Source organism: Hypanus sabinus, chromosome X2 (assembly GCF_030144855.1).
Source record: "Hypanus sabinus isolate sHypSab1 chromosome X2, sHypSab1.hap1, whole genome shotgun sequence".
In the NCBI taxonomy this organism is placed as follows: domain Eukaryota; kingdom Metazoa; phylum Chordata; class Chondrichthyes; order Myliobatiformes; family Dasyatidae; genus Hypanus; species Hypanus sabinus.
In genome coordinates, this window is record NC_082739.1 from 9,060,237 (window position 1) to 9,073,201 (window position 12,965).

Sequence of the window (12,965 nt, forward strand, 5' to 3'; positions counted from 1 at the left end):
CATTTCTTTACTTAATGTACGGTAATAACTTGGATTTGGAGGTACAGGACACAACTTCCAAACTGATAGATGACGTAAAACTTGCTGGTGAAGTGAGTGGTCATAATACACATGGATGTTGCATAAATGGCTGTTATTTGCTAACACATAGAAAAAATGTGGAAGGCAAGGGAGGAATTACTTTAGCTAGAAAGTGGCGAATCTGTGGAATTCATTGCCACAGATGGTTGTGGAGGCCAAGTCATTGGGTATACTTAAAACAGAGGTTGATAGTTTCTTGATTAGTCAGTTTGTCAAAGGTTAGGGGAGACAGCAGGAGGAAGGGGTTGAGAGGGATAATAAATTAGCTATGATTGTATGACTTGATGGCCTAATTCTGCAGCTATGTCTTATCGTCTTGTAGTGGAGAATATTAGAATGAATGTACTGATGGTGAGAATCAGGTTGATGACATAAAGTTAACATCATCATTATTATTATTATTATGTGCCGTGTCATTATGACGTGGGTGATCATGATCTTTCCATGACCATGATTGTTCTTGGCAAAATTTTCTGCAGAAGTGGTTTGCCATTGCTGCCTTCTGGGCAGTGTCTTTACAAGACGGGTGACCCCAGCCATTATCAGTACTCTTCAGAAATTGTTTGGCATCAGTGGTCACATAACCAGGATTTGTTATATGCACCAACTGCTTATATGACCATCCACCACCTGCTCCCATGGCTTCATGTGACCCTGATTGTTGGGAGGGGGTGGGGGAGCATGTTAAGCAGGTGCTACACCTTGCCCAACGGTGACCTGTAGGCTGGTGGAGAGAAGGACTGCCTTATACCTCTTTTGGTAGAGACGTATCGCCACCCCACCACCCAATAAAGCTAACAGGACACTAAAAGGATGTGGGTAATAAGAAAATGAGAAAATACTGGCATCAGTCATAAAAAAGAACTGAAAAATATTCTATGTGTATGTGAACTGTGAACAGGCAAAAAACTGGAAGAGGTGGGGGGTGGGGGGAATACAGCACTACTTATGCTAAATAGTTTCAGTTACCTAGGTTTGATCCTAACCTTGGGTGCTATCTGGAATTGTCACCTTCTGCCTCGAACTATATGATTTTCTTCAAGGTCTTACAGTTCGCTTGTATGGTCTCAAATTTGTATGAGCTGGTGGATTAATTGACATTTGCAAATTGCACTCAGTTTTGCTGGTGGTAGAGAAAGGGCCTGATGAAAGGCTTATTGTGGCAATATGAGACTTCGTAGAGGTGTAGACAGTCAGGTGGAATGGGTTGATAGGTGGCAGATGAAATTCAATATTAAGAAATGTGAAATGATACATTTTTGATAGGAAGAACAGGAAGAGGAAATATAAACTGAAGGACAGAATTCCCTAAGGAGTAAAAGAACAGAGCTTCATATTTATTTGTGTGAAGTTCATTGAAAATGGCAGGGTAGATTGATAATATGGTTTTAAAAAAAGCATATAGACTTCTGGACTAATAAATTGAGTCATTTAGTACAAGACCATGAGTCATGACAGATCTTTGTAAGACACTGATTCTCCCTTAACTGGAATATTATATTGAATTCTTGGCTTAAAACTTTAGAAAAGTCTACAGACTTTAGAGAAGGTCTGGAGATTTAAGTGATGGGTTCCAGGAAAGAAGCTGGGATTAATGTTAATTTTGAAGACTGCAAGATCTGATGGAGATATTTAAATCTTGAAAAGTCTTAACAGAGTGGATAATATGAAAATGTTTCCTTTGGCAGAAAGATAAAAATATAAAAGAGATAGAATGAAAATGATTGATAAAAGAACCAAAATTGTTGAGAAAAATCTACACTCAGTGGCAACTCTATTAGGAACACCTGTACACCTGCTTGTTAAAGCAAATATCTAATCAGCCAATCATATGGTAGCAATTCAATGCATAGAAGCATGCAGACATGGTCAAAAGGTTCCACTGTTCTTCAGACCAAATATCAGAATGGGGACGAGTGTAACTTAGGTGACTTTGACCATAGAATGATAGTTAGTGCCAGATGGGGTGGTTTGAGTATCTCAGAAACTGCTGATCTCTTGGGATTTTCTCATACAAAAATCTCTAGAGTTTACAGAGAATGGTGTGGGGGGGGGGGGGACAAAAAAACACCCAGTGAGCAGTAGTTCTGTAGATGAAAATGCCTTGTTAATTAGAAAGATCAGAGTTCAAAGTAAATTTTATTATCAAAGTACATATATGTCACCATATACAACCCTGATATTCATTTCCTTGTCAGCATACTGGGCAAATCTATAGAATAGTAACTATAACAGGATCAATGAAAGATCATCCAGAGGGCAGAAGACAACAAACTGTGGAATTGCAAATATAAATAAATAACAATAAATTACAAGAACATGAGATAAGGTGAGATCATTGGTTGTGGGAACATCTCAATAATGGGGCAATCATCAGAGGAGAATGACCAGATAGGTTTCAAATGACAGGAAAGTGACAGTAACTCCAACCATGTGTTACAACAGTGGTGTACAGAAGAGCAACTCTGAATGCACAATACATCGAGCCTTGCAGTGAATGAGCTACAGCAGCAGAAGACCAAAACGGGTTCTACTCCTGTACCTAATAAAGTGGCCACTGAGTGTATTATGCTCTGAGTGGTTATGATCCAGAATCGATTACTGGGGGTGGGGTGGCCAGTAATGTAGGGTTAGCACAATGCTTAACAGTACAGGCAACCTGGGTTCATTTCCTGTTGCTGTCTGTAAGGAGTTTGTACGTTCTCCCCGTGACCACATGCATTTCCTCTGGTTGTTCCGGTTTCCTCCCACATTCCAAAGACGTACCAGTTGGCATGTTAATTGGTCATTGTAAATTGTCCCATGATTAGGCCAGGATTAAATTTGGGGATGGCTGGGCGATGTGGCTCAAAGGGCCAGATGGGCCAGTTCCACACTGAATCTCAAATAAATAAATAAAATATATTAAAAATAAATAGTGATAATAGAGTCAGTAAAGTATTGGAAAGGAAACTGGATAAATATCTGAAAGGAAATATATTGGGAGGGTGGGTCTAATTTGATTTGTCCTAAGTAGAGTCAGCAGGGACTTGATAGGTCAAATAGTCTCCAAATAGCTATAACCATTTCGTATGGTAACTGAATTTTTCAGGTTTTGTTTCTTTCACTCTAAATAGGAATTGATCAACTTTGACCATACATAGCCATGGTTACCAAGGACACTTTGGTTTCAATAGCTAATAAGACCTGCACCATATTGCTTGCCTTGCTGTTATTTCTTGGTCTAGTTTGGGGTTATATAGCTGGATTTCAGCTCCTTCATGGACGAAAAACAACATTGCTTGGTATTTACGGATCCCTGATCATCAGCCACTTCTTCTTTCAAACAATGTTTGCCCTGTTTGAGCGTAACAAGATGAAAAATGACATTCCTCAGTGCTGCAGTGCTAAGTCAGTGGCCATAACCATATCTGCTTATCAAGAAGATCCTTTCTACCTGCAACAGTGCCTTAAATGTGTGAAGAAAATAGCGTACCCAATCCAGAATTTGAAAATTATAATGGTCATTGATGGGAACTCAATAGAAGATCAATACATGATGGACATATTCAAAGAGATTTTCTACATGGAAGATATTGGGACATATGTATGGCAGGGCAACTATCATTCTAGAAATTTTGATAGAAGTATATGGAATAAAGAAGAAGATAACAGCCAAACATCACAAAGAGATCCTGTTAATCTGTTTTATGGGGAGGCAAGTGTTGGAAATCCAGAGAGATTGGAGGTCGAATCACTAATCCGCACTAAACGTTGTGTTTGCATCATGCAAAAAAGGGGAGGAAAGAGAGAAGTACTGTACACGGCCTTCAAAGCTATTGCTGACACAGTGGATTACATTCAGGTATGACTAATGACATTATTTTTTTCTCAAATGTTAGCCTTTACATTGATATAAATCTATCTCCCGTATCAAAGAAATGCTGTCTCTGATACATTACACAGATGACTTTCTACAAAAAAAATTCACTGGTACCTCATCCAATAATCAGAATCTATTTATTATTTTGCAGAGTAGATAGCAGTAGAATTAAATGACCTTGCAGTACAGCCCAAATTTCCTAGAAAGGGATTTAAGCTAGAAGAGTAGAATTCTGAGGACAAGCGGTAAAAGCAAGAATTAGCACCTTAAAAATAGATCTATTTAACAACGGGGTTTAAAATGGTTTGGGAAAATCTAGAAATCTCTAATAACTGGGGGGGGGGGGGTGGTTAGTTGAAAAATTTAAAACTGGAATTACTAGATTTTTTTAGGCAGGTACACTGGAAAGAGATACATTTGCTATTTGGTATGATGAATTGAAATAATGTTTTGATGATATCATGTAGTTTTCTTGCTTTATGTCTGTCAAGATGTGCTTTTATTTCCACAATCTTCTGCCTCCACCACAGAATTTGCCTATATCTTGGTCATCTCTCAGCTATCAGCTGGATGTTTAGTGTTCTCTTTTTGTTGAAGCTTCACATTTATTACAGAGAAATCTTAGTATAGTTTTCATCAAGACAATCCAGCTACTTTTGCCCTCTGTACCTATAAAACTGGAACATTGCACATTAGATACAGAGTTTCGTTCACAGCTGTGAGGTAGCCACCGCCGTAGCTTGATTCTTCACTTTCTGGCTTTTTCTTTCCCCATTGGGCTTGCACAGTCAGAACTACTGAAAAGGGTGCCAAATAATTATTAAAACAACATGCAGCACCTGTCCCTCTTCCAGTACTCTTTATATTTTGAATGTACTTTTGTTTGTATGGTGAATTGATAACATGCTTACAATTATGACCTGTGTATGACTTTAATGATATTGGGTATTCTGATACAATGGGTATACCTATTTGACCTATTATTCTGCCTCTTAATATACCTTTGTAGACAAGTTGACTATTACCCAGATACAGTTAGGGGAATTTTCTTGATCTACTGCAACTTTCCTTGATAACAATGCTTATTGTCAATTCATTTCAATTGTTACAAAAACATGAATACTGGTTATCTAAAATGCACAATGCTTTCCCCTGTCAGCTTATTAAATTTGAATATGCTCACATATATCCTTGTCAATAGATTGTGTGTATTCAAATGAACTGGATATCTTTATTAAAGGGTTATGTAACTTTTAGGTCTGTGATTCTGACACAAGCCTTGACTCGCAAGCAACTGCAGAACTGGTTAAAGTATTAGATTCAAATGAAAGTTATGGAGCAGTCGGAGGTGAAGTGCGAATTTTAAATGCCACTGACTCATTCGTAAGCTTCATTAGAAGCCTGCATTACTGGACCGTGTTCAATTTGGGACGAGCCTGCCAATCTTACTTTAACTGTGTCTCTTGCATCAGTGGACCTTTAGGTAAGGAACGTAGGTAAAAATAAAACAGGATCTCTCCGAGAATGTCACAATCTTAGAGAGATATTAAAATATACACCAGGTATAAATGCAATTTCCACACAATTGCTCAAGGTAATGCCCTCTCCTTAGAAAAATTACCATCAGCACAGACTATTATGCAGATTATACTAAGCCTGAATAAGATTCAAATAATAAGATACCATATTTTGATTTCAAAAGCCAGTCAAAAAGATAGTCCAGTACTAAGGTATCAGCTAAAATAAAAGATTGATGGTTCTTAATTTCAATGAGAATATTGCACAGTGAAAATAGCATTGAGGCTTATAAATAACAAGATATTAAATATATTAAGATATTAAAATGCACCAAGTTTTTGTGAGTTCATATCATGGATGACCTCACTTGGTCCCTCAATGTCACCTCCCTGAACAAGAAGGCATAGCAGCCTCTCCACTTCCTAAGGATATTGAGGCAAGCGAAATTCCCTCACCCCCTCCTAACTGCATTTTACAGGAGCACCATTGAAAGCATCCTGACAAGCTGAATCTCCATCTGGTATGGGAGCAGTCGAGCATCGGATCAGAAGCCCCTACAAAGGACTATGAGAATGGCTGAGAAGATCATAGGTGTCTACCTACCATCCATTGGGGACATTTATCAGGAGCACTGTCTGTGCAGGGCCCTTAGTATTATTAAGGATCCCATCCCAGCCATCCATCCAACATCCTCTGACTTTCTACCATCAGGCAGGAGAGCCTGATGCATAAAAACAAGAATGGTCAGGATAGGAAACAGTTTCTTCCCTCAGGCCACTAGGCAATCGAACTCCCTGCCGCATCGCATTTGAAGTTAATCTGTTCCGTACCTTTAATTTATGCTCTTTAGTTTATTACTTATGCATGATTCATCTGTAAATTTTTTCCTTGCCTTCATAAGTTATCGTGTGTTGTGTGTACTCCTGTGCTTTGCTCCCTGGTTTGGAGAAATATTGCCTCATTTCTATATACATTATAGGGTTATATATGTTGTATACATGTTAAATGACTATAAACTTGACTTAATATGTGGAACTGCTGATGGTAATATCAATATATCAGTAAAGGAGAGTCAGCAAAGAAACTTGAGCTCAACTGATCTGTATTTGTTTATAACAATGAACATTTGTTTCAGGGATGTACAGGAATAATTTGGTCCAACAATTACTTGAGCCCTGGTACAACCAGAGATTCCTTGGAGTCCGGTGCACATTTGGCGATGATCGTCACCTAACTAATAGGGTGCTCAGTCTGGGCTATTCCACCAAGTAAGAAACAAATCCAGCTTTTTCTCAGTTATGCAATATCATGATTTGTATTGTAGTCAGTGTTAGATATGAACATTTTATGCCTACTTAGTTAGGTTAGACATACAGTATTGTTAAAAAAAGAGCATAAATGTTCTTAAGTGATTCTTTTCTCCAAATTTTTTTCTCCCTGTAAATCACTGCTCCTTGTTGAGATTTAGCTCTACTGGCATCACACATCTGATCAAACTTTCCTTGTAAATACTAGCAGACCATTTAAACAGGAAGAGTGCCAGAGCCAAGCCCACTCCTGAATTGAATTGACTTCCTGAAATCAAAACAAAAAATTCTGAAAAAACTCAGCAGGTCAGAAGGCATCTATAGAAAGAGAACGAGTTAACATCTCAGTCTGAAGATCTTTTTTCAGGTGAAGCATTTATTCTGTTTCTCTTTCCACAGATACAGCTTGATTTGCTCCATCTTCTGTCTAAATTTCGAGCATCTGCAGATTTTTTGATTTGCAATTGGCACTGTTTCAAGTTGGCATCACTCAACAGTAATTTGAGCAGGAAGCATCAAGTTACAAAGTTGATTTTTTTCCACATAGTCACAGACTCGAGTGCATCCTTACTTAAGTCCATTTCAGTGAGATTATTGAAGAGCCTTGCTTTATAGGCCCACAAACATATCAAGCACTGAAATAGTCTTCTTCACAGTGATCCAACTTTAAATTGGTTCAACTTGTCTTTTCTTGTGCTTTAGCCATAACCTTTTTTTCACCTTTGTATAGCAAGATACTTGCAGAGATTGGTACAAGTTAGACTACAATGCAAAGCATGTCAGTCTTCTGGGCCATTGTACTGAAGGTGTGTGCTAAATTTTATTAGGGTAAAATCCAAGTTAATTCTGGAAAACTAGGACTCAGTAATGAAACTGTATTTTTGTTTCACTCAATCAGATATACATCCAAGGCTTGGTGCTATACAGAAACTCCAGTTCCATATCTACATTGGCTCAATCAACAAATACGTTCAACCAAGTCATCTATCATTAACTGGTTCTTCAGTTCTCTTTTCTGGTATAAGCACCGTCTGTGGATGACATATGAGGCAATGATTATGGCTCTGTTGCCGTTCTACATTTCTCTGACCACCATTAAGTTATTTTACTATGGGTGCCTTTGGAACATTCTATGGATGTTCCTTTGCTTCCATGGGTTTGCAATCATTAGAGCAATCATTGCCTCTTATATAAAGGGAAGTCCAGTGATGATCTACTTATCTCTGCTTCCATTCTTTTATATGAGTGGGTTACTGCCAATCAAATGCTTTTCTCTTCTTACCATTACCAATACCAGCTGGGGAACATCTGGATACAAAGAGGGAGTCAAGAACTACATTCCACTGTTTCCAGTCTTTGTTTGGGGCATTATCCTCTGTGTGGGTTTGGTTCGGACAATCATCACAGAGAGTGAAGGTAAATGGAGTCACCTTGAGCAGGGTTCAGAACAATATTATGTTTTATACAGTTCACTGACATTATTTTTATTTTATACAGTGCTGATTGCAATTTACCATCTGTGGTCATGTCATCGATATAGAAGGAACGCTCTAAAAACATATTGTGTTGAAGTGTAGAGAAACTATGCAAATTAGTTAATGATTACCAAACCTTTGTTTAACTCCTTGTAGAAAGCTTTACGTGTCATGGTTTTACAGGTTCTGGTTTTTGTTCTTGAGTTATATTCTCTCTCTCTGCAGTCGCTCCTGGGTCATTGACCTTCCATATTCAGTACCCTATGCCATTTTACTACCTGCCAGCCTTACTTTATGAGAAATTACAGATGCACATGTGCAGTGTTCCTCTATTTCGTGAGATGCCACAATGCATCACAGTTCTTGTGTGTTTTTTGTAGTGCTGTATTCTCTAAATCCATGGTTCAGTGTTTGTAAGGTTCAATAGTAAAGGACATATCTCAATTCTGTTGACTGTTAACAGTTCTAGAAAATGATATTAATAAATCTTTCATTCTATTGTTCACCATCATGATTGTGTAGATTTGTTGAATTTTTCTACAAATAGGAAATAATGATCATTAGGTGTTTTGTTCCAGAACCTAGTAGGTCTGGCAGAGGCATGAAAGTATGTTTACCTGTGTGTAGAGTGACAGCAATGAGATTAAAATACCACTTTAAGAAATGGTTGTCCTGCAATATCCATAATATGCCATTTGATCCCTCAGGTATTTCTATGATATAGGGTCATTATAATAGGCTTGAGAAATTTGTGAACAAGATGGAGAACATTTAAACACAAATTAATAGGATTTTTCACAGGTTAACTATACCACATATGTTGATGATCTATTCGACTGCAAAGATTGTTTTCATGTGGCAGTCATTGTCTTTGTGCTAATAGATGTTAGAAATTCTCTTTCCAGATTGTAGTCCATTGATCTTTTCCAGGATACATATCTTGTGAGCAATGTATGAGAATTGCTCACTGTTCTATTTGACACAGCTAACAAGTTAAATATGATCCTCAGTTCCAGCAAGCTATTCATGAAACCCAGATATATAGACACATAGTCTTCCTCCTGTTAACTCATTGTTTCATAAATTCTGAATCATAAAACAAAGGTCTACTTGTGAATGGAAATAAGTATAACACAAATTTCAACTTTGCAGGTTCTGAGCTCTGTTAATACAGCATGGTCATTTGTCTATGCATGCTCCTATATAAAGCATGCATTATCAATTTGTTTGCTAGAGAACAAAATTAGGCAGGTACTTCGTAAGCTTGAAGAAGCGAGAGTAAAGGCAGATTTTACATGTTAATTACCCCTTGGGTTCATTTTTTTCTGTGCACTGTCACTTTAAAATGCTGGGAGAATGAGACTGACTTTTAGACACTGTTTGAGCTGCTCCTGAGAGAGAGAGAGAGAGAGAGAGAGAGAGGTGGAGTTATTTGATGGACAATTGAATGTTATGTTTTCTCTGCAGCTTGTTTACTTTTTACAAGGACAGTTACAGACACACACAGTTAGAGTCAAGATGGATTCAGTCAATGGAAGACTCCAGTGAGTCGATTGCTGGTTTAAACTTTCAGTAGCCCAAAAGAGGTGAGTTAAGATCGATCCAGAGTATTGATAAATGACTCTCACAAGTTTGCTGCAACTAGAAGTTTGCAGAGAAGAGAAGAGAGGAGAGGAAGGTTTGAAACAGAAGAGACCTAGTGACAAAGTGATCACTGTTTGGACTCTCTAAGTAACCCACAAGAGTGTGTTTGTCTCCATTCAGGTACGAAAGTGTGATTGTCACGTAGTTCTCTGGTGAGCGGAAAATCTTAGTGAATACCACGTGTGTGTTTACCCTTTGTCTGGGTGTGGTAGTTCACTGAAGAAAGACAGCCCTGTGGCAAATAACTGTTATTTCGTATGTTGTGGAACTGGATAAGTGGCTATCATGTTGTGTGGATTGGGGTAACCTTGTGGAATTAACTGGTACGTCGACCGTTGCCTGGGTGGTGGTTTCCTTGAAGATGGACCCCTTTGTATTAAGCTACTGTTGATGATATTTTGTGTGAGGATTTGGAGGATTCCTGACGACACCTGTTTGTTTAGATTACAAATCTCTCTCTCTCTCATTTCAATTCCGTGCATCTGAACTGAACTTTTCTTACACATCATCGTAAGACTGTATCACTTACCACCTACGCTTGAAAAAGTTTGGGGATTTATGTATTTACACCTATATATACATAACACCGTTAACTCTTGATTTACCTGGTTTAAGTTACTATATGACTTAGTTACTAATAAAATAGTGTTTTGTTAACAGCAAAACCAGACTCCAGGTGTGCTCTGTTGTTGCTGATACTTTTACAGGGTTGCGTGTACGTAACACACAGCATAAATGCACATGGTAAGCACAGTTTAAACCTAACACAATTATGATCTTATGGTATCAGTGTTGAGTTACATGCTAATACTTCTGTCTATATGCACTCTCACTACCAACTAGCACAGAGGGGACAATGCCAGCAATGACAATGAAAGTGGAAATAAAAACAACTTTTCATAGTTTAGCATCTGTTTCAAATTTGGAAATAAAAGGTCTTGGGTAAGTGTTGAGAAAAGCCTGGGGTATTTCCTGTTTAAACAGTTTTCTACCTCTTCCCTCTATTCTACTCCCTAGTTTCTTCCAAAATGAACTCTTTGCCAGTGAGATTTGCTAATTAAGATCAAAGCTGAAGCAGCACTCCAATGAAACCAGTTCATTGCAGTACACATTCTCCTCTGCACAATAGCATCACTGAGTCCTGCAATATGGAATGGAGCTCACTTCTGCCACACAGTGGCATTAAATTGATGTTATTTTTAAAAAACTCTAATGCCTGAACCTCCAATGCAGTAGTGAAATTGCCTGCTCCTCAGCTCATATTATTGGCAATGGCACAAGAAACCCAAATTCTGATTAATACTCTTTCTTTTGATTAATTTTGAGAATGAAAATGCTATAACTTCCTTTTAGATTGAAATTGACTCACACAATAAACTGCTTTCATTTATGACACACCAAAACAGAATTATTGGCTTCAGTGATGATGGAAAAAACAAAATTACGTAATCACTGACTGAACACCTATCACAAACAAGGGAAAATCTGCAGATGCTGGAAATCCAAGCAACACACACAAAATGCTGGAGCAACTCAGCAGGACAGGCAGCACCTATGGAAATGAGTACAGTCGACGTTTCGGGCTGAGAACTATGTGCATCTTTCATGCTGTCCTTGTGGGTTTGGTTTTGCTGGCTATATCCAAATAAATGACATTTTCAAATTAAATGCTTGATTAAGTAAGGTGACCAAGTTATAATGCCAGATTCAGAATGCTCTTGAAGAGCATTCAAGAGATATTTGTATGAAATTGTTTTCAATGTTCTGAGTTATACAGTAAGGTAAACAAAACTCAACAAGGTTTTTTTCTACATCAAGTGTATTCAACAAAACAACTCGATTGTAAGCAAGGTGGCAGAGCAGAAACCTAATTAGTCAAGTCAAGTCAAGTCACTTCTATTGTCATTTCGACCATAACTGCTGGTACAGTACATAGTAAAAATGAGATGCTTTTCAGGACCATGGTGTTACATGACACAGTACAAAAACTAGACTGAACTATGTAAAAAAAAAACACAGAAAAAACTACACTAGACTACAGACCTACCCAGGACTGCATAAAGTGCACAAAACAGTGCAGGCATTACAATAAATAATAAACAGGACAATAGGGCAGTGAGGTGTCAGTCCAGGCTCTGGGTATTGAGGAGTCTGATAGCTTGGGGGAAGAAACTGTTACATAGTTTGGTCATGAGAGCCCAAATGCTTCGGTGCCTTTTCCTATACGGCAGGAGGGAGAAGATGAGCACTAACCAATCAGGAGGGATGGGCCACCAGACTAGACATGTGCAGTCATTATCCCTGAAGAAGATGGCAAAGTTTGTCATCAAAACGTTGATTATAATCAATATCTGTACTCATCTGGAGGCCCGAGAAGAGTTTATTCACAATAAGGCCAGACTTGTTTTCTTAATTTTTTAATCTCAAAAAGTGGACATAAGCATTTTCATTTAAAAGAAAATCTGAAAAAGTACACCGAACATGTTTAAGACCATTAGTGGACCCTTTTCAGCCTGCTTAATGGCATGTTTCTGTTGGTACTTAGATCCTTGAATGGTTCAATGGTTCTACTTAATATCGGAGAATGCATAAAATATACAACCTGAAAACCTGAAAAAAATATACATCCTCAAAACAGAGAAAAAACCCAAAGAATGAATGACAGAAAAAAACTTAAGAGCCCCTAAAGCCTCCTGGTCCCCTCCCACACAAAAGCAGCATCAACTTTTCCCCTACTTATTGTGGCAGAAAGCATCAGCACTCCCACCACCCACCATGCAAGAAACATGAAACCCCCAATGACCATGATCTATAGTCCATCAAAAACTGTTCATCCCAACAGTTCAACATCCCACAGGCGCTCTCACTAATGTGAGAGACAGGTACCACTCCTTCCCTTTCCTGTGTTAGTGAGAGAGAGCACCTGTGGGATGTCAATGATTCCTGTGAGTCAATGCACCAGTTGCTCCAAACATTGGAAGCTAGATGTATCCTGATACAAGACTTCCAGTTAAGATGATTGCAAGTGTTAGCTTTATGCAATTTGATAGAAATTCCCTGTATCCACAGTCATACAAC

General features: G+C 38.2%; 1 protein-coding gene across 1 annotated transcript; it reads left to right on the forward strand.

Annotated features, from left to right (window-relative positions):
• The first annotated feature begins 3,226 nt into the window (after positions 1-3,226).
• On the forward strand, positions 3,227-8,345 carry LOC132385275 (hyaluronan synthase 1-like). Its single transcript, XM_059957299.1, has 4 exons — positions 3,227-3,925; positions 5,201-5,426; positions 6,597-6,729; positions 7,667-8,345. The coding sequence occupies exons 1-4, from the start codon at positions 3,227-3,229 to the stop codon at positions 8,343-8,345; spliced, it is 1,737 nt and encodes a 578-aa protein (XP_059813282.1).
• Positions 8,346-12,965: the final 4,620 nt, after the last annotated feature.